Below are 24,659 nucleotides of genomic sequence, written 5' to 3'. Positions count from 1 at the left end.
TGATCCCAGGCAACATGAACACAATAAACCTTCTTGACTGAAATCGAATCAGAGGGGGGAAAAAAATTAAAAAAAAATAATAAATAAAATCAGGAAAGGTGAAAAAAAAAAAGAAATTGAATCAGAGGACTATCTGTGGTAGCCTCGTGGTAAGACTACAACATTGGGCTACAGTGTGTCAGAGAATGAGGACAGGGCAGGGTTCAGATTCGTTGTTCATAGGGTTGCTAGGAGTTGTACTCAACAGCATCTAACAACAACAGTGGCAAGGTGTTATGCTGCCAACTCAAAGACACATGGTTCAAATCCATCGTGGGAGAAAGATGGGCAATCTTTTCCTGTGTGATTGATTCATTGCCTCTGAAAACCCACTGGAGGGTCAGGTATGGGTCCATTATGATTTGATGGTACACAACAACAACAACAACAACAACAACAACTGGAATGGTGGAACAATTCTAGAAAGCGTTGCTTAAAGCTCATTAGAGATGTGTGTGTACTAAAGAAAATGAATACACCAAGATGCTAGGATCCCTTTGGGAGAGCCCAGTGACATTTAGGGCCAAGGGCAAACCCGCCCTCCCTCTGTGGCACTGTCTGTAGTAAAGAAGTCAGTATTCAGTATGCCCTCTTTTTATGGCTGACAATGTGCTAGTTATTATCCACATATTCTCTTTAATTCTCAAAGAAATGAGACACCCCAAGTCATATAACTAGCATGAGGTAGTAATGAATCTGTTGTTTGTTGTTACGTGCCATTGAGTCACTTGCGACTCAGAGTAACCCTATGTACAACACTTCTGAACCCTGTTCTATCCTGAGTCAATTTCATTGTCTCTGACACACCTACTCCCTTTACCCCAGCCACCCCAGTCAGTCTTCCTCTCTTGCGCTGTCCCTCCTCCTTTCCAAGCATGTCCCTTCTCCAAGGACTGGTCCCTCCTGACATGTCCAAAGTATGTGAGACAGAGCCTCTAAATCCCTGCCTCCAAGGAGTAGTCTGGTTTCACCTTCTCTGGGATAGACCTGTTTGTTCTCTCAACAGTCCATGGTATGCGCAATACACTTCTGCAGCATCACAGCTCAAAGGCATCAATTCTTTTTCTATCATCCTTAGTCATTGTTCAGCTCTCTCATGCATAGTAAGTAATTGTGAAGACAAGGGCCTGTATCAGGCATGCCTTAGTCTCTTGACTGATATCACTGCTCTTCAGTACTTTGGAGAAGTCCCTGACAGCAGATTTTCCCAGTGCAAATCATCTTTTGATTTCCTGGCTGTTGGTACTGAGAATACTGAGTGTGGAACCAAGCAAGCCAAAGATGTTAACAATCTCAGTCTCTTCTCCATCATGATGTGCCAATCAGCCCAGTGGTGAGAATCTTTGTTTTCTTGATGTTGAGCTTCAATCCATATTGAAGGCTGCAATCCTTGACCTTCTGCAACAAACGTCTCATATCCTCCTCAGTTTCAGCAAGCAAAGTTGTGTCATCTGCCTAATGCAGGTTGTTGATGAGTTTTCCTCCAATCCTGAGGCCACATTCCTCCTTATAAATTCCAGCCTCGTGGATGATCTGTTCTGCCTATAGATTGAAAAGGTATGGAGATAGGATGCATCCCCAGTGTACACCATTCCTGATTTTGAAACATGCAGTGCTTCCTTGCTCTGTTCTGATGACTGCCTCCTTATCTAAGTATAGGATTTGCATGAACACAATCAAGTCTTCTGGGATTCCCATTCTCCTCTAGACTAACTTTATCTGATACTAAGCCTATGCTTTTTCCCTGCCGACTCAGAACCATCCAGCTAATACAAATCTATCATCACTTTCACTATCATCACCATTTTTCACCAGAGGAAAAGTCCACACTTGTTGCATGATCAAGCATGTCAAGAGCTACCCTCTCCCACCTGGCTTACTCTTCTATGGCACCCCATGTCTTACGTTTATCAGTGCAGTATCAATTGTGAACCAAATGTTGGTGCCATTACCATTGGGTCCCATATTTGGCTCCATGAGTGTCCTGATACTAGTCTCATTATGTGGTCTTCCCTAGGAAGCCCCCCTTGCTGGCCCATTCTGTACATCCCTCAGCACACATGGGTACTTGTGCTGTGTTTTCATTGTTAGATACCATTGTGTTGACTACAAATCATAACAACCCTATAAACAACAGTTCTGAGCTTTGCCCTATTCTGCACTATTCTCAGCATCTCTGATATTCTGAGCCCACTGTTTGTCATTGTGTTGTCCTCACCTCTTTCACAGACCCACCACTTTTCCAGATTATGTCTTTTTCCATGGATCGGCCCCACTTGACAGCATATCCAATATATGTGAGGCAAAGCTTCACTATCCATGTCTCTATGGAGCACCCTGGTTGCACTTTCTCTAAGACTGATTTATTTATTCTCTTGGCAGCCCACAGGATGTTCAATACTCTTTTCCAATTCAAAGGCACTGATTGTTATTTATTCTTCCCTATTCATAGTCCAATTTTTAGATACACAAGAATAGAAAACATAATGGTGTGTGGATCAGGCACCTTAGTCTTTAAAGTACCATCCTTGCTCTTTCATACTTTAAAGTGATCCTTTCAAGGAGATTTGCCTAATTCATTACATTGTATATCTATATCATTTATATGTACCTAGTTTGCTACACATCTTTATCTTACCAATACACTCTAAGTTCCCTTTAAACCATCACTTCCTTCTTTGAAGATCATTCTCAAAGAGTAAACTCAGAAGCCACAAAATGCACAATCTGAAGGGGAAAAAAGAGTGCCCAAAACAGTTCTACTTACCATATTTGGTAATGGCATGGTGTTGGACCAAGGACCTTTTGAGGCACAATGTAAAAATATTTTATCAGAATATAACTCTAGGATGGGAATTGAAGCCTGCATTTAATTGGAATAAATGTGAAGTCCTCCATTCAAATCATCAAGTGTTCAAACATGACAAGAAACACTTGGCATGACTCTAATTCAATTAAAAAACCAAAATTCTTGAACTTCTGATGTTAAGGTGAAAAATGAACTCAAGAGCATAATGCTTGTTTTAAGGAAAGGAACAGGAATGCATTCTTAGGATAGATTAATGGAAGTGGAGTGTCAGAAAGCAAATGTCAAGTTGACCTCTGGGCTGAGCTGCCAATATGGCCTATGGCAAATTGCGTGTTGAATTCTGAAGTGCCTACGTGAGAAACAGTAGAGCCGTAGGAGAAGGCAAAGATTAGGTATAGTTAGCATAGATGAGAAAAGAGGAGGGTGGAAAACAAGGTTATTTTCAGACGCATGAAAGGTTCGTTGTGGAAGAGGGTATAAGTTACTGAGGAATAGGTTTCTGTTTAATATACTGCATTCTGCCCGCAGTAGATCAGAATCCTGGTCCTCCAAAGATAGCCAAGTCAGAATCCTCAGAAAACAGACTCTGCAGAAGTAACTAAGCAATCTGAGATGAGGCAGATCACCTGAGTGGCTCCAATCTGATTAGCAGGGTCATTAAAATAGAGGTAGGAGGGTCAGAGAAAGATGTGGCAACGGAAATCACATCAGTCAGAGATCTGAAGGTGCAGCACAGCTGGTTCTGAAGCAGGGCAAAGGGGCCACATGCCAAGAAATACAATGTCCCAGGAGCTGGCAAAGATAATGAAATGGATTCTCCCCTACAGCTACCAGAAGGGAGACAGCCCTGCTGACACCTTGGATTTTAGCCAAATAAGACACATTTTCAACTTCTGACCTCTGGAATGGAATAAGAATAAAGCTGTCTTGTTTTACGCCACTAAGTCTGTGGTGATTTATCGCAGGTGCTATAGGAAGTGAACACAAAGCCTATCCAGGGAATGGCTATTCCACGGCCAGCTGGGTTCCGTGTCCCAGGATGTAATCAAGAAGAGACTGAACGTCTACCTTTTCAGGCATGTGATGTAAACAGTTCATGTACTAACTAAAGAGTAAGCCTGGACAGCTGACCCTCCAACTCTGAGGGTCTGCCTTACATATGGTGGTGATTCGTTCTGCTTTTGTATTTGGATGCTGGTCCTTATATGCCCCCATATCTATGATGGGAAAGGCTTGTCTACTGTCTTCTTCCATAACAACTGTGGTCTTGACACTTCCTATCATTACTCCGAGTGGGGGTGTCCCCCCGCTTTGGGGACAGAAGGAAGCCAAAGGAGGAGCCAAAGGCAGGCTCTGGGGGAGATGCTAGGGCACGTGTACCTGTCATGAGCTCTGGGCACAGTGCCTTCTGGGGCGCCTACCTGAGCAGAGGACTCCCTTGTTTCTGGCACAGGAGAAGTTGTCGCACTCGCAGAAAGGCCCGTAGATCTTCCCGAATTCGTTCTCAAAGCAGGAGCACTGGTTGCAGCTGCACTCCCCGCGCCCGCTGCACAGCGGCTTCCCCTCAGCCTCCCGGCACAGGTTCTGGTACTCGCTCTGGTTCTCGCCTTCCTGGCACTCACACTTGGTGCCCAGGTAGGTGGGGTTGCACTCACACAGCCCGCAGGTATAGGTCCCATTACCGCTGCAGCGGGCACTGTCCAGCTCCAGCCTGGCACTGCAGCCACACGGGCAGCTGTAGGTGACGGCCACCTCCAGGCTGTCCCGAAACCCCACAGGCCGCAGGGTGAACCTGTGTTCTGTGGGTTTGCTGGGGCAGCTCCGGGCCTCCACCGACACATCAAAGGTTGCCTGGGCAGAAGGAAGAGGGGGTGCATACATGTCAAGAACTATCAGCATTAGACTGCCAAGCACCCAGCAGCCCCACCACTCCTTTTACTTCCTAGAAGTAAATGCAACAATGACCAGCTGCCAGGGGTGGAGTAATAGGGCTGCTAGAAAGGGACACCTCAGATCACTAAAATCCCCCATTTCATCCAGGAAGAGAAAGCACACGTGTGTTAACAACAGTCAGCAGTGCACTGGGTTCTTTATCATTTATTACCCCTTAGTCCTCACAACCAGAAGAAAATAATTTAAAAGTCAAAGGTGTCCACCTTTATTCTGTTCTTGCCACCAGTGGCTAGCACACCTCCTGGCTGCCCCACCCCACCATAAAGTTCATTCCCTCACACGCAGCTGCTAACCAGGTTGGTGGCCTGAGACTACCTATAAATGCCTCAGGAAAAGGCCTGTCGGTCTACTTCCAGACATCGGCCAGTGAAAATCCTACGGAGCACAATTTACCACACAGAGCCGGCAGGAACCAGAATCAATGTGATGGCAAGTGGCCCTGGTTTCCCCCGTGCCAGGCACTGTGGACTCAGAGGGTACAGAAGCACCTCTGAACTCACGGGCAGCTCAGGGCAGCGTGTGCTCAGCCTGAAAGGACGCTGGAGACTTGCAAAGTGCCCGCCCTTATGAAGAGAGCGCTCCTTTTCTATTGGAGGATGAGGTAACACCTGAGGTCCCTTCCAGCTTGTCTTGCTCTCTTTGCAGACACATGTGCACCCCAATTGCTCCTTCACAGCCATACCTGCACTCTAATCTCTCCTCTGAGCAGTTCTCAGAGCTGAGAACAAGTCAGCTGATGGCCCTGAGGTGTTCAAGAGTCATGCTTAAAGGATGCCTTGCCTGTACAGAGACTTCTTCTTTTTAAACAAACACAACATGTTAAGGAAGTACTGCTAATGTCTGAGCTTCTTGCAGGTTGCTATGGGAAGAGGGAGAAAGGTGGCCGTAACGGGTGGCAGATGGTTGGCAGCAGAGAGGTCTGTGGGTGCCTCACACACCTGTAATATAAGGTCAGCCAGGTTGCTTAGCTTTGTGGTCTGTGGAATCAAAGCATAACTTCCTTCTCTCCTCCTTACTAAGGAAGAGTCAGGTGGGTTTCAAATCACCCAAGACTCCCTTCAGAGAAGTGCAACTTTAGCTCTGTGGACAATCACCGACAGGCAGCAGGACCTTCTGATGGAAGAAGAACTTCTGGTTAAGAAGTTCTTCTGCTCCGAGTGGTGGGAGGAGGCAAGGGGAGGGGGTGGCAAAAGTAATTTCAGGTATACAAGCCAAAGGAAACAAGATGGGGGTCCACCAGGGCCACCGAAACCTCCTGCAATGTGAATAGTTACCAATTGCCCAGTAGTGATCTCACATGGCTTCAGAAAACAGATTGCCAGACCTGGCATCTGAGGTAACTCTGAGCAGTCTTGAACCTGCAACCTTTCAGTTAACAGATAACAACACACTAACCATGTGCACAATCTAGGGACTCCTCATTTATTCTCACACGCTCGATGTGAGTCTGTGAGGCAGGATACTCGCTTTACAAAAAGGGAGATGAAGGAGGCCAGCATCTCGTGTCTAGGTCTGAGTAATAAGAAAGATGCAGGGGCCATTTGACAGGGGCACCCAAAGCAGTGGCAAAGGCTTCTCCAATTCTTCCCATGGGCTGAGAGTGACCTGGCACTGGAGGTGGGAAGGGGTTCCTGAGGGCTGAATTTGCCCAGTCACTCAAGGCACCATCTCGAATGCCAGTTCCTGCTCTGTTTCCCACAGCAGCTCTGCAATGCAGTTGGTCCCTAGCTCCCCCTTTGTGTGAGCTCACCAATGGGGCTCAAAGGAGGATTGAGCAGCTTGCCAAGGGCCTCCTGTTCATGAGCCACAGTATCCAGACTCAAATCCAGAACCGGCACATGCCAAAGTCTACATTTCCCTCCTCGTATCTCATGAACTTTGGATGTAAAAGCCTCAAAGCAGCCCAAAGTGGTATCACAGGCTCGTGTGGGTGTTTGTTGCTGATGCTCAGGGAGGAGCAGTGGCTTGCTCAGCTACTTGCTAGGACCACAAAGTTGCTGACCTTCCTAAAGAAAAAGGCTCTAAGAACTACAAAAGATTAACTCGGACTAATTTGCTGAGGTAATCTGGGTTTGCTGTGACACTGAAACCTTTGTCATTGGAGTCTCAAATGCCATTATGGTGTTCCATTACAGTTGTTACTGTACCATAGGTGTGTCAAACACCATAATGGCTAACCATCATGGGCAGTATTTGGTGGAGCTCCCAGACTGATTAAGGTTTGGAAGCAGGACTGGCATCCACTTCCTAACCCACATGCCTCTGGAAACTCTATGAACTTGGAGAAATGATTATAGCTGTAGACCTCGTATTTAAAAGCAGGTTGTGTCTGAAGGTCTAGTGTTATTTTTGGAGGAACATTCTTCTAAGTTGTGCAGCACTCTTCTGTCAATTTGCTGCACGGAGGTAATTTGGGTTTGCTGTGATGCTGAACCTTGTGCCACTGGCAGAGGGGGCCCCGGGGGGGCGGTCAGATGACATAATGGCTGCCCATGGTGGACAGTGAGTGGTGGAGCTCCCAGTTTAAGACCTGTTTAGAAGCAGGAGTGGCATCCACTTCCTAAACCACATGCCTCTAAAAAAATCTATGAACTTCGAGAAACAACGATAATTATAGAAAGGCTTCAGGCCTTTGTTCACAGGGTCTCTATGAGTCATGCTTGACTCAACAGCAATCAGCAACAACAGCCAAAGGCATTTCATTATCTTAACCTTTCCTCAGGAATACCCATCAGTGTCAAGGGATCCAACTGTGGAGGAGAGAATGGAACTGACCAAATTTGGTCTATGTGTGTGTTCACGCCAGACGTCTTGGGCAGTGAGAAGCACTGTATCAGCACTGGCACCACATCACCCAGTGTAGAAACACTCAAGTGCTGCCTGTCTGGTGGGGACAATTGATGGGACCTGGCTTTAAAATAGGTGTAAGGGCCTCGCTTCGCTTTGGTCCAATTCAGCTCCTATTGGAACTGAGTCCACTCCGGCCTGATAACTGGCTTCTGTCCATCTCAGAGACTAGAGCACAGGAACTGAGTCCACTCGGGCCCGATAACTGGAGGTGGCTTCTGTCCATCTCAGAGGCTAGAGCACAGGTCCTGCTTGGCCCACAAGTGCTAGAAACAGCACTTGCTGATGAGAAGTTGGTCTGTCTACGCCTCATGTGACAATTTGTTTTCCCCATCAGATCAAAAAGGAATCACAGGAGGCTAGAAGGAGACCCCTCCCCTATGCTTTCAGGACAACTGGCTGACACTGAAGGCTGCCTGTGTCTGGAGACTGTCCAGTCCCCCACTCCAGAATTCCAGAGGCCACGGTGATAGCCGCTCCCAGGCTCCGCCTCGTTGTTCAAGCCTCATTGTGATGCTTCTGGTTCCCCCATGGGGCTGAGCTACTCTTTCAAAGAGCTGCCCAGCCCCCACCGCAACCCACCAAACCCAAAGCTGTGCTGATGCCAAGCCCACTTGGATGGAGGCGGGACAAAGCCCTGGGGACGGGCACAGGGTACAAAGTCCCAGAGGAGTGGACCAGAGTGGGGACACTGTGGGAAGTCCATGACAGGGGCTCCCGGAGTCTTTGTACGAGGCACCAGTGCTAGCCACACAGCCAGCCACTTGCATACTGATTTGTCAAAATTACTAAGGAGAAAACTGAGTCCCAGCAGTTAGCTAGGCCCACACGAGCAGCCCTGGCTGGTTTCAGAACCAGGAGGGAAACATTAGGGAAAATACTTAAATTCTTGGAGAAGAGAACCTCATTGGAAACGGCAGTTTTCTAGGCTTCATTTAAGGAATGAGGACATCTTTGTCCCTCACTTCCTGCTTCTTTCCTGGACAGAGCACGGAGTCCCCAAAATCCCAGGATTAAGGCACAGAAGCATCTCCGTGCTGTGACCTAGGAGGCGAGGCTTTGCCTGTACCCCCACCACTTCTAGTTATGATGAAGGGTGAGCTGTCTGGCTGCCCATGTGCCCTGTTATGGACTGGATTGTGTCCTAACGCCTGAGACTATGATCCTGTTTGGAAAGACGAGGGGTTCCTTTTATTATTTTAATGAAGCCATGTGTAGGATGGGTCCTAAAACTAATCGTTTCAGTTATAAAATCTATTGCTGTTGAGGTAACTCAGTAGGACCTGGAACCAGACACAGTTGATCAGCCAGTTCTGACTTACAAAAATGCAAAAGAGATGACAGACAGGCACAGTGACAAGTCCAGGAGTGCCAAGGACTGAGGGCAGCTACTAGGAGCTGAAGTCATCATGAAATGACCTTCCCCTAGAACCACACCCTAAAATAAGCCACCTCTTAAGAGTCCTGGACTGTGAGAAAATAAACTTCTGTTTGTTAAAGTGATCCACTTGCAATTATCTGTCACAGCAACATGAGGAAACTAAGACTACTCCAGGGCTGCCCTGGCCACCCTTCACATGTCCTTGTCCACAGGTCAGACCCTGAGATACTCAATGACAATGGTACCTGTAACTGCTTTTCCTATAAGCCTCTTTTCTAGGTGGGTCCCCAGGACTTTCAATTATATGCTAGATATAATTCTATAATTATATTCTACAAGATCTGTCCATGCTCCTCACCATTCACTGACTTATCTACAGCCCTTCCAACTTGTGGCATCGAAGAATGGACTCCATCTGCCCAATACTGGCCTGCTCCCTTGGCTTAGCAAGTAAGTTCCACCAGTAGGGCCCGAAACCACCTCTGCAGCTCCTGCTCTGGCCACTCTACCCCGGCCCCCTCCCCTCACATACACAGCCATAACCCTCAGATGCTTGCAACTACCAAAAGGCTGGTGTTCTTCCACATCTTATAGGCGTGCCTTGCTGGTTTGCACATGCTATGCTCACCAATGTCACCACCCATCCTCCATGTCTATATCCAGAAAACTGTTACCCATCCTTCAAGTCTCTGCTCAAAGAGCAGCCCCTCTGTTGTCCCAAAGCCTTCTCCCTGGGGCTCCGTAGCACAGACTCAGCTCATCTCTCTCCATGGGCTGACTTGCTTGCACTTTTATTTCCTCCTCCAGAGTATGAGCTCCTTCCTGACTTACCTTCTTCAACTCTGTATTTTGGATGAACATAGTATCTGGCATATCATCATGTATTGAATTTGACTGGATTTCAGCAGAGCCACTGCCAAATTCTGAAATTTATGTCCTTAGGCCAAATGCCAAGAAGGAAATGTCCACATAACTCAGTGCTGAAGCCCCAATCTGTAAACTTTGTGGAAGGAGACAGTTCAGCTTGAGAGGAAGGATACAAATTTGCCTCTTAGAAGAAAATTGGGCTTGTGCTGGCTGGGTGTGCCCTGCTTCTGTCTCAGGAATCAGCAAGTACGGAAAGGAGGGGAAGCCTCCAGCCCCCCTCCTCTGCCCTGAGCTTCACGCCAGATCTAGTGCTCTGAGGAACACAGGCTTGGTTAATACCCTACTGCTGTCATCTTAAAAACCTTACTAAGCTTTTTGAAATTTTTACTAAGCTTTTTAACAAGGGCCCTACATTTTCATTTTGCACCAAAAAGCAAACCCAAACCTATTGAGTAGATTTTGACTGAAAACATCCCCATACGTTATGGACTAGCACAGAGTCTTCACCATAATCTTCATGGAAGCGTAGCACAAGGACTTTATTCCACGTCAACACTGGGTGGTTTCGGTGGTCAGCCTTTCGCCAATCAAAACCACATTGTTGTTGAGTCAAGTACAACTCCCGACAGCGCTATAGGGCGGGGGAGAACTGCCTCATTGAGCTTACAAGGCTGTAAACCTTTAAGGGGGCACCCTGCACACCCTTCTTCCTCAGAACAGCTCATGGGTTCAATACTTAACTCATTGCACCACAACAGGCTCTCTTCTTTTGTACGCAACCCACTGGCACCAAGTAAGTTCTGACTCACAGGGACCCAGAGGACAAAGCGAAACTGTCCGATGGGGTTTGTGAGACTGTAACCTTTATAGGAGCAGACCACTAATAGAGGAACTTGCGGATGTGAACCTCTGACCTCTCGCTTAGCGCCTGAGGACTTAAACGCTGAGCCAACAGGCCTCCTTTTATTTTGCACAGTGCACAGAGCACGTTGTGGTTCTGCCCTGCCTCTCCGGGCTTCCCACAGGGGCGCACTGAGTGTGGTCTGGTGCGGCCCTGCTGAGCAGCACAGTGTCTGCTTCACAGTGAAGAGCAGAGCAGCAGCTGCTCTGTGCCAGCCTGTCTTCATGGACAGAAAACAAAACCCCATCGCCTTTGCAGCAGAGCCAGGGGCCATGTGACTGTGGCCCCATGGACCGCAGGATAACGACAGACACAGAACAGTGAGTCCCGCGTGGAGGTTCCTTTCTGGCCCCTCTGGTCTTTGGACCAGGCCTCAGCCTATCAGAACCCAAGGGAGGGCCTGGCTGGCAGCACCGGGAGAGACGTCAGCCGCAGCCAGTGCTGAGCAGCACCATTCCTGTCCCCACAATACGGCTCCAACTGCTTCATAGACCACTCCGAGATCAGAGATGTTTCACTTTAGTGAAAATATTCTATTCAGTTGTCTGAAAGTCTATTTTTCTGCAAACCAAACAATTTTTAAAAATGCTAGCCTAACTATCCTAATTAAATACAGACACACACACACGCACACACACACACACACACACACACACACACAAGCAAAATCTATACACTAGAGTGTCTGTACGTGGCCATGACACCACTTTATGCTTCTCTGAGGCTCTTGCTTCCCAAGTGCGTGAGGGATGAGGGATAAGGATAGACTCTGGCATCAGCCAGTCCCAGATTTTAGTGCTGAGGTGGCTCTCTAGTCAGGGGACTGTTGGCAAAGCTGCCCAGTCCTCCTTTAGGTCTCTTAATGGGACTTTCATAAAGAGCAGAGAGCTAATGGCTAGCCTACAATATAACCTAATGATGATCAGAAGCAAAGAAACTACCAATAAAGCCTTTGCAACAATATTCCTTTAAATAGTAGCAACACAAAGACAAATACCAAGAATTAATAATGAGGTAATAAATGAAACAACCTTGCTTGCTGAAACTGAGGAGGATCTGAGGCATTTGCTACAGTAGAACAAGGACTGCAGCCTTCAATATGGATTCAATGTCAAGAAAACAAATATTTTCATCACTGGGTCAATAGGCAGTATCATGATAGATGGTGAAGAGACTGAGATCGTTAACAGCTTCAGCTTGCTTGGTTCTACAGTCAACATTCTTGGTACTAGCAGCCAGAAAAATCAAAAGACAAATTGCATTGGGGAAAATCTACTGTCAGGGACTGCTCCAGAGTACTACGGAGCAATGATGTTAGTCTAGAGACTAAGATGCACCTGATCCAGGCCATGGTCTTCAGAATTACTTGCTATGCATCAAAGAGCTGAACAATGACTATAATGACTAAGACAAGGACAATGATGTTAAAAAAAAGTAGATGCCTTAGAGTTGTGGTGCTGGAGAAGAACACTGAATATACCATGGCCTGCTAAGAGAACAAACAGGTTTGACCAGGAGAGGGTGAAACCAGGCTGCTCCTTGGAGGCAACGATTCTGAAGCTTTGTCTGACATATTTTGGGCATGTTGTCAGGAGGGGCCAGTCCTTGGAGAGAGATGACATGCTTGGGAGGGTGGAGGGACAGTGCAAGAGAGGAAGACCCTGGATGGGATGGACTGACTCATGACTGTGTAATGGGGTGAATGTGTCAAAGACAATGAAGTTGGTTGGCTCAGGATAGAGCAGAGTTCAGGGCTATTACAAGTCGCAAGCAACTCTATGACATCTAACAATAACAACAACAACAAATATGACAAATAGTGAAGAGATGACTTGGTTCAGATTGAAAAGACCTTAGTTTGAATTTGGGCCAACCACTTGGCAGCTAGGTGATCTTGGGTGGGTCACTTACATCTCCAGTTTCAGACCACCCATCGCAATGAGGGAGGGAATCACCACGTTCCCCTCCTGAGCTGCTGGCTGGATGAGGTTCACAAAAGCATTCAGAAAACTGCATTCCCTTGTGGAGGCTCCTAATTCTTTCTTATTGTGCTTGCCCTGGTATGAGTCCTTTGAAATAATTGGTGGTGGTGATGTTTTGTGCTATTGAGCCAACTATGACTCAAAGTGATCCTATGCACAATAGCTCTGAACTCTGTTCTATCCTGTGCCAAACTCACTATTTCTGACACAGCTACCCTCCTTACCCCAGTTATTGTGTCAATTCATCTCATCCCAGATCTTTTTCTCCTGGGCTGACCTTCCACCTTTCCACACATGATATCCTTCTCCAAAGACCAGTTCCTCCTGACTACATGCCCAAAGTATGTGAGATGGCGTCTTAAAATCCTTGCCTTCAAGGAGCAGCTTGGTTTTACCCTCTCCATGAAAGACCTGTTAGTTTCCTTGGCAGTCCATGGTATGTTCAATACCCTCCACCAGCACAAGTCAATTTTTCTTCCACCATCCTTGGTCATTCACGAGCTCTCTGATGCATAGCAAATTATTGTGAAGACCACAGGCTCAATCAGGCACACCTTAGTTTCTCAACTGACATCACTGCTCTTCAGCACTCTAGAGAAGTCCATGATAGTACATTTCCCCAGTACAATTAGTCTTTTGATTTCCTACCTGCTGGTGTCAAGAGTGTCAATTGTGGAATTAAGTAAGCAGAAATTGTTAACAATCTCAACCTCTTCTTTATCTATCATGATGCTACCAATTGGTCCAATGGTGAAAATCTTTGTTTTCCTGATGTTGAACCTGAGTCCATATTGCAAACTACAGTCTTTGACTTTCTGCAGCAAATGCAAGTCCTCCTCAGTTTCAGCCAGTAATGTTGTGTCACTTGTGTAACACAGGTTGTTAATGAGTCTTCCTCCAATCCTAATGTCACATTCCTTCTCATAAAGTCTCACCTCTCAAATGATCTGTTCTGCATACAGATTGAAAAGGTATGGAGAAAGGACACATCGCTGACATACTCCTTTTGCCGATTTTCAACCACGCAGTGTTTCCTTGCTCTGTTCTGATAACTGACTCCTGGTCCAACTATAGGTTTCACATGAGCACAGTCAGGTGCTCTGGAATTCCCATTCTTCTCAAGGTACAAGAATTCTCAAAGTTATTCTCAAATAATCACAATTTGTTGTGATCAACACAGTCAAAGGCCTTTGCATAGTTAATGAAACAGAAATTAGACATTCCTCTGGTCTCTGCGCTTTTGGCCAAGATCCATCTGGCATTGGCAATGACATCCCTAGTACCACAACCTCTTCTAAACCCAGCTTGTAATTCTGAGTTCTCTGTTGATGTACTGTTCCAGTCACTTTTGAATAATCTTCAGCTGAATTTTGCTTACATGTGATATTAGTAATATAATTCTTAATTTCCACACTTTGTTGGATCACCTTTCTTTGGAATGGGAATAAATATGGATCTCTTCTAGTCAGTTGGCCAGGTGGTTGTCCTCCAGATTTCTTGGCATAGTCTGGTGAGCACTTCCAGGGCTGCATCTGTTTGTTGAAATATATCAATTGGTATTCTATCAATTCCTTGGGACCTGTTTTTTTGCTAATTCCTTCAGAGCAGCTTGGACTTCCTCCTTCATCACCATTGCCTCTTAAGCATAAGTTGTTTCATGAAATACTTCTGTGTCGGCCAGTTCTGTTTGGTATAGTGTCTTTGTACTCCTTCCATCTTCTTTTGATGCTTCCTGGATCATTCAACATTCTGCCCCTGGCATCCTTAAGCATTGCAACTCAAGGCTTAAATTTGTTCTTCAGTTCTATCAGCTTAAGAAATGCTGATGAGCTTGGCCCTTTTGATTTTCTGACTCCAGCTCTTTGCATGTTTCACTAAAATACTTTGCTCTGTCTTCCTGAGCTGCCCTTCTAAATCTTCTGTTCAGTTCCTTAACTTCTTGATTTCTTACATTTGCTTCATTTTCTTGGCATTCCAGGGCAATATTCAGAGTCTTCCAACATCCATCTCAGTCATCTTTTCTTGTTTTGTCTTTGTAATGACTTTTTGCATTCTTCATGGGTAATATTCTTGATATCCTCTCACAGCTTATCTGGCCTTTGCTCATTAGTGTTCAAGCCCTCAAATTTGTTTCTGAGATGGTTTTTTAATTCAGGTGAGATAGACTTATGGTCAAATTGTGGTTCTTGTGGATTTGATTTCATTTTCTTTAGCTTCAGTTTGAACTTGCATAGGAGAAGTTGATGGTTTGTTCCACAACCAGCACCTGGCCTCATTTTCACAGCTGATAATGAGCTTCTCCCAATCTTTCCACAGAAACAGGAGTGGTAGAACAGAATTAAGAGCAAGAAGCAGGGTAAGGGCAGTGACAGGTGCTGGCTTCAGGGCCATAAAGGTCAGGCATTGAGTTTTCTTACTGTTCCTTAATGCAACTTTGGACAATTAATTAAACTCTAGGTTCTCATTTATCAGTTCTCACCTGGCAATATAGATAATATTTTCCCTACAGGGAAGTAAGGAAGAACCGCAGCCTATACTGTTTCAAGTCTTTCTCAAGATGAATTGCATTTCTCTCCTAGTTTCCATGAGAGATCTCAATATTCTTATACTAAACCTTCACCTCTACCCTGGCTTTTTATCTGTATTGCTTGAGGTGGGATAAACAGACTTCTGTTAGTTGCATCCAAAAGCACTACAACTTTATGCTATTCTTATCAAGAAACACCAGATCCTTTGACCATCCCTGGTGTCTAGACAATTCATTATGATGACTGCCCGTCACTTTTCCGGTTGGAAAAAAGAAAAGAACACAGAACTCCAGATGTTGTTGGAGTCACACAAAGAAGACTGGAACCTTTGTCTCCATTAAGACAAATTCACAATAGCTCCATTAATACAGATTCGCTCCCTTTTTAAAAAAAAAAAAGCAATAATTTATTCACAGCAAGTATTTGAATCATTAGGAAATGTTAAGTCTTCTTCATAAAAATTATCTTCCAAAATGAATTTATGTTAATTGAGGAGGAAGACACAGAAAAGGAGGGAAAGAAGTGCTGCAGACCTGAAGAAAGTATTCATTGCTGCTAAATTGTACATGTATAAACAGCTGAACAAGCATTACATTTTACTGTGCGTATCCTCAACAACAATAAAAACTATCATGCCAAGCTTTAACCCATTAATATTCTAAACTAAATGCAAACCATTAATCCTGATGATTTCAACTAAGCTCAACACTGAAAATTTTTTTTAATCTTTTAAAAAGTTTTTTTAAGGTTAATTTTTTAATAGGCTTGGTTTACAGTGCATATACTGATCCTTTATTATGTTTTCCTTTTTCCTAACTTTAAAATCTAAAAAGTCAAACCAGACGCTCTTCCTAGAAATTTTCTTGTCATTACAGATTGCCTTATGTAGTTCTTTCTGACGTCAGCCTCTTACCCACTTTTTTTGTTTCATTTTGTTTTTCTCTTTTTTAAAAATTTTAATGAACTTTTACAGAGATTTTGGATTTCCATTCATTCATTGTTGCACTTTTCTCCCTGCCCAGCCCTCCCCTCTTCTCCCCCCACCCCAGTTCGCTGCTCTCTTTGAAAAATAAAAGAAAAATTCTTTCTTTGATATACAATCCCCCCACACCCCTCCCACTGCCCCAAGTACACTCCACTATGAAACCTTAATTGTGGACTCTTGTGATAACCATAATACCCTATCATACATCGCTTTTAAATTATTCTTTCCCTCATCTGTTTCAATGAAGTATACGCAATTTAATTTTTTTTTTAATTGCTTTTCCTGCATTCTAGGATAAGCTGTTTTTTTCCAGTATTGACCTCCCCACATTTGATAAGCAGGTCTTTTCTGAAGTTCAATGCAATCCAATAATAAACATGAAGAGACAAGAAATCTCCCTTTTTTTCTCTACTGGAACCTCATTCAAGCTTTTTCTCCAGTTGAGATTATCAACATTCTTTCATAAAGGTTATTCACTCAGGTACAGACCTGCCTACCTAGGATGTCATCAAGCCACATCTTTTGACGTTTTTAGAGAGATGTCATTAGAAATTGTCAAGAGCCTTCCTGATACCCTGGCATCCATGAGCACCCCCTGTCCTTCATTAGAGAATCCAGCCCTCTCTCCTTCTGCTCTAATGAACTATTTCTCAAGTAAAGAGCTTCCTATTTGGGTGTTTCTCTCACACCAGTCTTTAGCTTACATCATACACTGCATCCATACATCTGTAAAATGACTTTATACATTTGTGACTTTTTGGGTTATGCATGTTCCATTTATCACATCTGTCTCTCTAAAAGCTGTGACTTTAAGAATTTTGTTTTTTTAAAGAGAAACAACTCAACTGAATTAAGTAATCATTACAATTGATCTAAACAACTTAAATATTTTGTAAACTTTGGCAATTATGAAAAATGAAAACTTTCTTGTAAATGCCTCTCTAAATGAGCCGAGGGTCTTCTCCTCAATAGTTCATGTAGTCAGAAAATAGCATTACTGCTAAAAGGGATAGAGATCAGCATCAGTTATATTCCTCTTTTTATCTGTTTAGATTTTAGAATCAGACTCCCCATACACATAAACAAAAAAAGAATGAAAGGAACTTATAACAGCAGCGCCACCTTATTCTGTGAATGCCATTAATAACAGCTAAATTAATAACAGTTAAATGCCAGTAAGAACAGTTATCTGTCATTGAAAATAATTTTTAATGATCTATCATCTGACAACTCAATTAGACCCTCTTTCATTTTTGTTGGTTAAAAGTAAAAGAGTTAGGAACAATCTCTTTGAAAATGATTTGTTATCCAGCCATTGAAGTCTTTACTTTATCTGCACAGACAACATGTTTTGAATTGTCCTTTTGTTTGGTGAAGTGAGGCACCAGTGTCAGATCTGGAAGGGGTGGGAAGTGTGCTTTTGTATTATAAAGTGGGCAATTGTAACAGAAAAATGGAAAATATTCGTCAGGGAATGTGAGAAATCCCTGGGGGTGCAAACAGTTAATGTCTTCCCTTGTTAACCAATAAATTGGTGGCTTAGGTGTGCTCAGAGGTGTCCTAGGAAGAAATCCTGAAAGCTCTATGTCCCAAATATCTGATATTGCAAACCCTATGGAGCACAGTTGTACTCCGATGTTAGTCTGAACCGACTCCACCAAAACTGGTTTAAGAAATGGGAGAAAACCCCCAAGACCGTTGCTGTGACCTACACCTCCAGCCCACAGAATTCTGCTTACACTCATCCCACTCACTGCTAAGATGGAACACCTAGAAATATAGATTTCTATTTGCAAGAGCCCTGCAATTTTTCTGTATCTGACTAGATTCTTTTAAGGATGGAAGAGAACTTTCCCTTGCTGCTTTTCCTATTTTCCAAGCTATGACACTGATAACAGGCAATTCAGGAAGAGATCTAATGGTCTTGTAGCAAGTGGAATCTCTCATTCTCCATAACTACTCTGCTTGCCTCTGTGTCACCCACATTGCTTCCTTCCTTCTTCCACCCTCAGGGCCCTGATTTAATTTATAAGGGTACACGTTTGCAAACTATGTTTCTCTGTCATCATTTAATTCTGCTCAATTGATCCAGACAGACACCCATGTCCTTCACTACTGTAATCAGTCATCCATTTCATCTCATCAGATAAGAACATTGAATGGTTTTCTTGAAATTGTTTAGGAAAAAGAGATTGAGATCCATAGAGCAAGCTGTGATACTAGGAATGAGAGCCATGCCATTGGGATTCCCATCCAAACTCTTTCATTTGCTATCCCTGTCAAGCAAAGATCATAATAGTATAAATACCAAGGGCTGGTGTCAACTTGAGAAAACTTTAGATGACAATGCACAGAGGTCTATTGACTGTAGGGTTCTAATAAGTCCACCTCAGACCTTGAAGCCCCAAATCAGGGCTGGCTTAGGAGACTCTACTAGGAGGCTAAGATAGAAGAAAAGAATGCAAACTGCTAGAGGACTTTAATAAGTCACAAAGTTATCAGAAGCCAAAGGATGACGACCAATGTTAATGACTGTTCATAAAAACTGGGGATAAGAACTTACTGTGTCTCCAATTTTGAGGGCCTCACACTTCCTCTGACCTGGGTAGGATACACCATCTTGGCAGGTGGCAGTGAAAAAGAGGTTGAGGTCCTCAGGTTGATCCCAGACTGACAGCTCCACTTTAGACCTAATACTCTGAAAATAGAGAGAAAATGAGACTCAATTCACTTAGCAAAGACTACAACTGTGATGCTCCCAACACTAGTTTTCTGATGTCCATGTGACTTCCTGTAAGTTCCTTGTTCCTTAGAAGTTTTAAATCAAGCACAAGGCAATGAGTGAGCATGATTCTCTGTCCCTCCTTTAGCCCTTCCTCCTTTCCACAAACAGAAACCATCTAGCAACCTGGCCTAAGGTCTTCCTCAGGGAGCCTGGAGGAGCTATGAACTATCTACATCTAATTGTTGTTCCTTTTCTATCTTATTATCTATCATCTGCTTCAAGGGGTGAAGACTTGCCTCCTGCTTGCCTCTCTAAAGTCATTTCTCACCCCACTGTCAGGATCCTCAAATACTGTCATGTGCTCTTTAGGCTTTGGGTATTTTTTTTTATATACCAATAATATTTTATTTGGCAGCAACAGAAATATATCCATGTGAATTACAGTGATTATTTTGGCTGAAGAGCCAGTGCTATTTTTTCTGTTACTGTGTAGTGTTTTACTTTTATACAAATTAATGAGCATAGTCTTTACATTTAGGAGATAAAAATATTTGCTAATATAAGACAATATATTGAAGCTAATATATGGTTAACCTCAAAATAAAACAAAATGGTAATATAATCACTCGGGACAAAATAAGTGTCCATTAATCATTTCCATTTCCATTAATCAAAAATTATAAAAATTCTTTAGAGTCCTATATACAGAGTATTTCTAAATTTGATTAATCCAAGCAAAAAACAAAACTACACAATTTGGCCAAATTCTTATAATAATTTTGACATAGAATTAAAAATCATTTCCTACTACATATTCACATGAAAATAAAAACAAATGGATTATGAACATAATATAAAATTTCTTATAACAAAATGACACAAAGAAGTACATTAAATGTTATTTTGGCATTTCTATTTCCTAGGCTTAGAAAAATGGTAAAACTAAAGAATGCTTTTATAGTGTAAATAATTATTGGGTAATTAAGTAGAAAATACAACATTTTAAGGCAAGAAAAAGCTGGGTAAAAAAAATTTTGTACAGTTAGGTAACTCAACAAATTAACACAACCATATTAAGTAGATGCAAATGGCTTTGGGTATTTTAATGTTTCTAAAATAATGTTCCCTTTTGTGTGGGCAGTTCTTCTTCCCTCTGTTCTTAAGTGCTGTCAAAATGAGTACAACTCACAGCGACCCTATGAACAACAGACCTGAACCCTGTCCTCTTCTTTGGCATTTTCTTCATCTCTGACACACTTGACCCCAGTGCTGCAGTCACTGAGTGCTGCAGTCACTGTCAGTCCATCTTGCTAGGAGTCTTCCTCTCTTTTGCTGACACTCCACCTTTCTAGGTATGATGTCCCCCTACAAAGTTGTTGTTGTTGTTGTTATGTGCCGTCGAGTTGCTTGCGACTCACAGCGACCCTATGTACAACAGCCCTAAACTCCACTCTGTCCTGTGCCAATTGCACTGTCTTTGACACTCCCATCCCGATTATCCCAGTCACTGAATCAATCCACCTCATAGAGGGTCTTCCCCTCCTGCGCTATCCCTCCACCCTCCCAAGCATGATGTCCTTCTCCAAGGACCTGTCTCTCCTCACAACATGTTCAAAGTACGTTAAACGGAGCCTCAGAATCCTTGCCTCCAAGGAGCCACCCGGTTTAACCCTTTCCAGGACGAATCTGCTTGTTTTCCTAGCAGTCCATGGTATTCTCAATACTCTTCTCCAGCACCACAGCTCAAAGGCATCAATTCTCCTTCTATCCTCCTTGGTCATTGTCCAACTCTCTGATGCATAACAAGTGATTGTGAAGACCATGGCCTGTATCAGACGCACCTTAATCTCCAGAGAGACACCATTGCTCTTCAGTACTTTGGAGAGGTCCCTAACAGCAGACTTTCCCATGGCAATGTGACTTTTAATTTCCTGGCTACTGGTACCCAGAGAGTTGACTGTGGAGCCAAGCAAACTAAAGCTGTGTACAATCTCAATAACTTCACCATCTACTAGGTAGCTCCTGATAATCCTTCACCTGATAATCCTTCAAAACTAGGTTCAGTGGCCACTTTCTCCAGGAATCCATGCCATTATTTTTCATGCCCACATTTACATGGCATAAAATATGGTTCACATTCTTCAATTTCATACCACATTAAAGGATAGTCTCATCTTATGTGTGAATCATACTCTCAAGATAGTGAATACTCTCTGTGCATCACCTGTGTCTCAAAGTGTTGCCTGTGTCTATGCATTCAGTCAATTAAGTAGGTACCTGACTTAAGAATTTCTTAGTGTCTTTTGCCTGGAGCACTAGAGCATGGCACTGCTCCCTCTAATTGGAAGCACCCGGACCTGCCACCTGGCCCCCTAAACACACCTGAAGGACCTTATTGGGCTGAAGGGACATTCCCACTCGCTGTCTGGAAGCTAGCCCAGGCCTTTTCCGGAAGTCCCAGCCCTGCTGCCTGGAAGTCCTGCCCCCACCACCCAGAAGTCCCACCCTACCCCACCACCCAGAAGTCCCACCAACACCACTGGGAGGTCCTGGATCCATCATCTGGAGGACCTGGAACCACAAATTGGATGCCCCAACCCCATTGCCTGGAGGATGACCCACTGCCACCACTCTAAACTGCACCAGAGACATCAGTATCATATGTGAACCCATTTCATTTGCTCTCCCCTCCCAAAGCATGAGCTGCCTTTAGCCTGGAGCACCTTGCACTGTCCTAGTTGCAGCAGTTGTCTGACAGAAGCAGCTGCTAATTCACAGGCCTTTTCTCTCCCAAACTGAAGCAAGTATTCCCTGAGTCAAAAGTTCACAGAGAAATCCAGGCAGGGTAGCTGTTCCACCCTCCTCTGGAGCAGTGGCATTAGACCTCAGGCATGAAAAAAATACCACAGCAATGTCATGTAAGAAGCACACTACATCACACCCTACACAAGCCCAAAACCAGATGTCACCCTCAAAAAGGGACACAGTATCAACAGATCTCCTGATGCCAGAAAGTCTGATGGAACTTTCTGACACAGAATTTAAAAGAACAATGAATATTTTCAATGCGTGAAAGACAAACCTGAAGAATTATAGGAGACTGCAAGCAAAAACCAAGAGGAGCTTACAGAAATAATTCAAAACAATGAAGATAAAACAAATGAGGCATTACAGGCTCTGGAAAAACAAGAAACCACAATCCAAAAATATAAGGATCAATGTTTCAGAGGCTGTCAACATGTTGGAGGGACATATGAACAGAGTTGAAGAGATGGAACAGAGAACCAGTGAAATAGAAGACAGAAATATCACCACTGATTTGTTACGACAAAAAGTAGAATCAAAATGGAAGGAAAAAGAGGAAAGCTCAAGAATAATGTAGGACACCATCAAGAGGAATAACATGCTCATAGTTGGAACCCCAGAACAGGAAGAAGCAAGTAAAGGCACCAAAAAAGGTGTGGAAGAATTACTAGAAGAAAACTTCCCAGGCATAATGAAGAATGAGAGAATATATATTCAAGAAGCTGAGTTAAGACCATATAGAAAAGACCCCAAAAGAAAAAACAAGGCATATCACAGTCAAATTTGCCAGAACCAAAGATGAGGAGAGAATTCTGAAAGCAGCTAAGGAGAAACAAAGAGTAACCTATAAGAGAGAGCAAATAAGATTAAGTGCTAATTTCTCAGCAGAAGTCATGTGAGCAAGAAGTGGAATAACATATTGAACAATCAAAGAGCACAACACTATACCCAGAAAAACTGTCCATCAAATGTGAAGGACAGATCAAGATATTCTCAGAAAATCAAAACCTAAGGGAGTTTGTAAAAACAAGATCGGCATTGCAGGAAACACTGAGAGACATTTTTCTTATAAAGGTGTCACAGAAGGCAGGATGGACCAAAGTAACCAACTAGCAACAACATTAAAAAGAACTCAACAAAATGACAGCAATGAAAGCTTACCTCTCAATAGTCACACTGAATGTGAATGGTGTAAATGCACCATTGAAGAGAAAAAGAGTAGCAGATTGGATAAAAAAATAAAACCCATCAATTTGCTGTCTACAAGAGACACAGTTGAAAAGTGAAGATAAAGAAAGACTAAAAATAAAAGGGTAGAAAAATATATACCAAGCAAATGGCAACCAGGAAAAAGCACAAGTAGTAATAGAGCTGCAAAATATAGAAAACAAACTGGAAAAGGAAATAGACAAAACCACTATAGTAGTTGGAGACGTCAATACACCATTCTCAAGAAAAGACAGAACTCCCAGAAAGAAAGTCTAAAAAGATGCTGAAGAATTAAATCACACAACAAACCAACTCGATCACATAGATACATATAGGCTAATGCATTAAAAAAATAACACAGTATACCTTCTTCTCCAATGTGCATGGAATGTTCTCGAGAATAAATCACATTTTGAGTCACAAGGCAAGCATCAATAAATTAAAAAACATAGAAGTAATACAAAGTACCTTCTCAGACCACAATGCTACAAAATTAGAAGAAATAAAAAATGAAATGTAAAAGTTTCTTGAAACTTTTTAAAATGAGAATGTAAACACACTTACCAAAACCTCTAGGAAACAGCCAAAGCAGTAATCAGTTAATTTATAGCAATAAGCAAACATACAGGAAAAAATGACCATTCACTCTCTAACCCAACATCTCCAACAAATCAAAAAAGAACTGCCAGAAATCTGACAGCCTCGAAAAAAACTGAAATTATAACTATTAGGGCAGAAATAAATAGAAAACAGAAAAACAATTGAAACCATCAACAAAATCTGGAGTTGGTTCTTTAAAAAGGTTAATAAAATCAACAAAAACTAAAAAAAGGAAAAGAAAGAAAAGATACAAATAATCCGAATAAGAGATGAAATGAACAATGTCACAACAGAACCAACTAAAATAAAAAGGCTAACAACAGAATATTATGAAAAACTATACTCAAATATGAAAACCTAAAAGAAATCGACAAATACTTAGAAACTCACAACCTACCTAAACTGACACAGACCGAAATTGAACACCTGAACAAACTCATTACAAAAGAAGTTAAAAAGTTAATAAAACAACCTCCAGCCCTAAAAAGCCCTGGACCAGATGGTTTTATAAGTGAATTTTATCAAACATTCAGAGAAGTGTTATCAATTCTACATAAACTATTTCAGAAAATAGAAAAAGATGGAGATTCCCCAGACTCATTCTATGAAGCAAACATATGCTTGATAAGAAAGCCACGTAAAGACACTACCAAAACAGAAAACTATAGGCCAATATCTCTCATGAACACAGATGCAAAAATCCTGAATAAAATCCTGACTAATAGAATGCAATGATACATAAAAAAGAAAAAAAATAATTCACCATGACCAAGTGGAATTCATGACAGGCAAAAATGGCTCAGTATAAGAAAAACAATCAATGTCATTCATCACACTAACAAAGCAAAGAACAAGAACCACATGATCCTATCAATTGATGGAGAAAAGGCCTTTGACAAAATCCAACACCCTTTCCTGATTAAAACACCCAACAAGTGGAGTGGACCTGGGGAAGGGTTTGTAAAACAATGAAAGAATTTTTCTTTTACTTTTCCAAGAGAGTAGTGTTCTGGGGAGGAGGCTTGGGA

At 43.0% G+C, this 24,659-nt stretch overlaps 1 protein-coding gene across 1 annotated transcript in view; it reads right to left on the bottom strand.

Moving 5' to 3' along the window:
• The window catches only part of ITGB5 (integrin, beta 5), a 198,740-nt gene that overhangs the window by 59,376 nt on the left and 114,705 nt on the right, over nt 1-24,659 (bottom strand). Inside the window, exons 9-10 of the mRNA XM_006884212.1 lie at nt 18,856-18,990; nt 4,270-4,699 (exon numbers count right to left, since the gene is read on the bottom strand). Coding sequence (XP_006884274.1) covers nt 4,270-4,699; nt 18,856-18,990 — 565 coding nt within the window. The remainder of the gene's footprint in view (nt 1-4,269; nt 4,700-18,855; nt 18,991-24,659) is intronic.

This window comes from Elephantulus edwardii, unplaced genomic scaffold, assembly GCF_000299155.1.
Source record: "Elephantulus edwardii isolate Elephantulus edwardi_28Jun2011 unplaced genomic scaffold, EleEdw1.0 scaffold00032, whole genome shotgun sequence".
NCBI lineage: Eukaryota > Metazoa > Chordata > Mammalia > Macroscelidea > Macroscelididae > Elephantulus > Elephantulus edwardii.
Note: the sequence above shows the minus strand (reverse complement) of the source record. Positions and strands in the feature narration are given on the sequence as shown.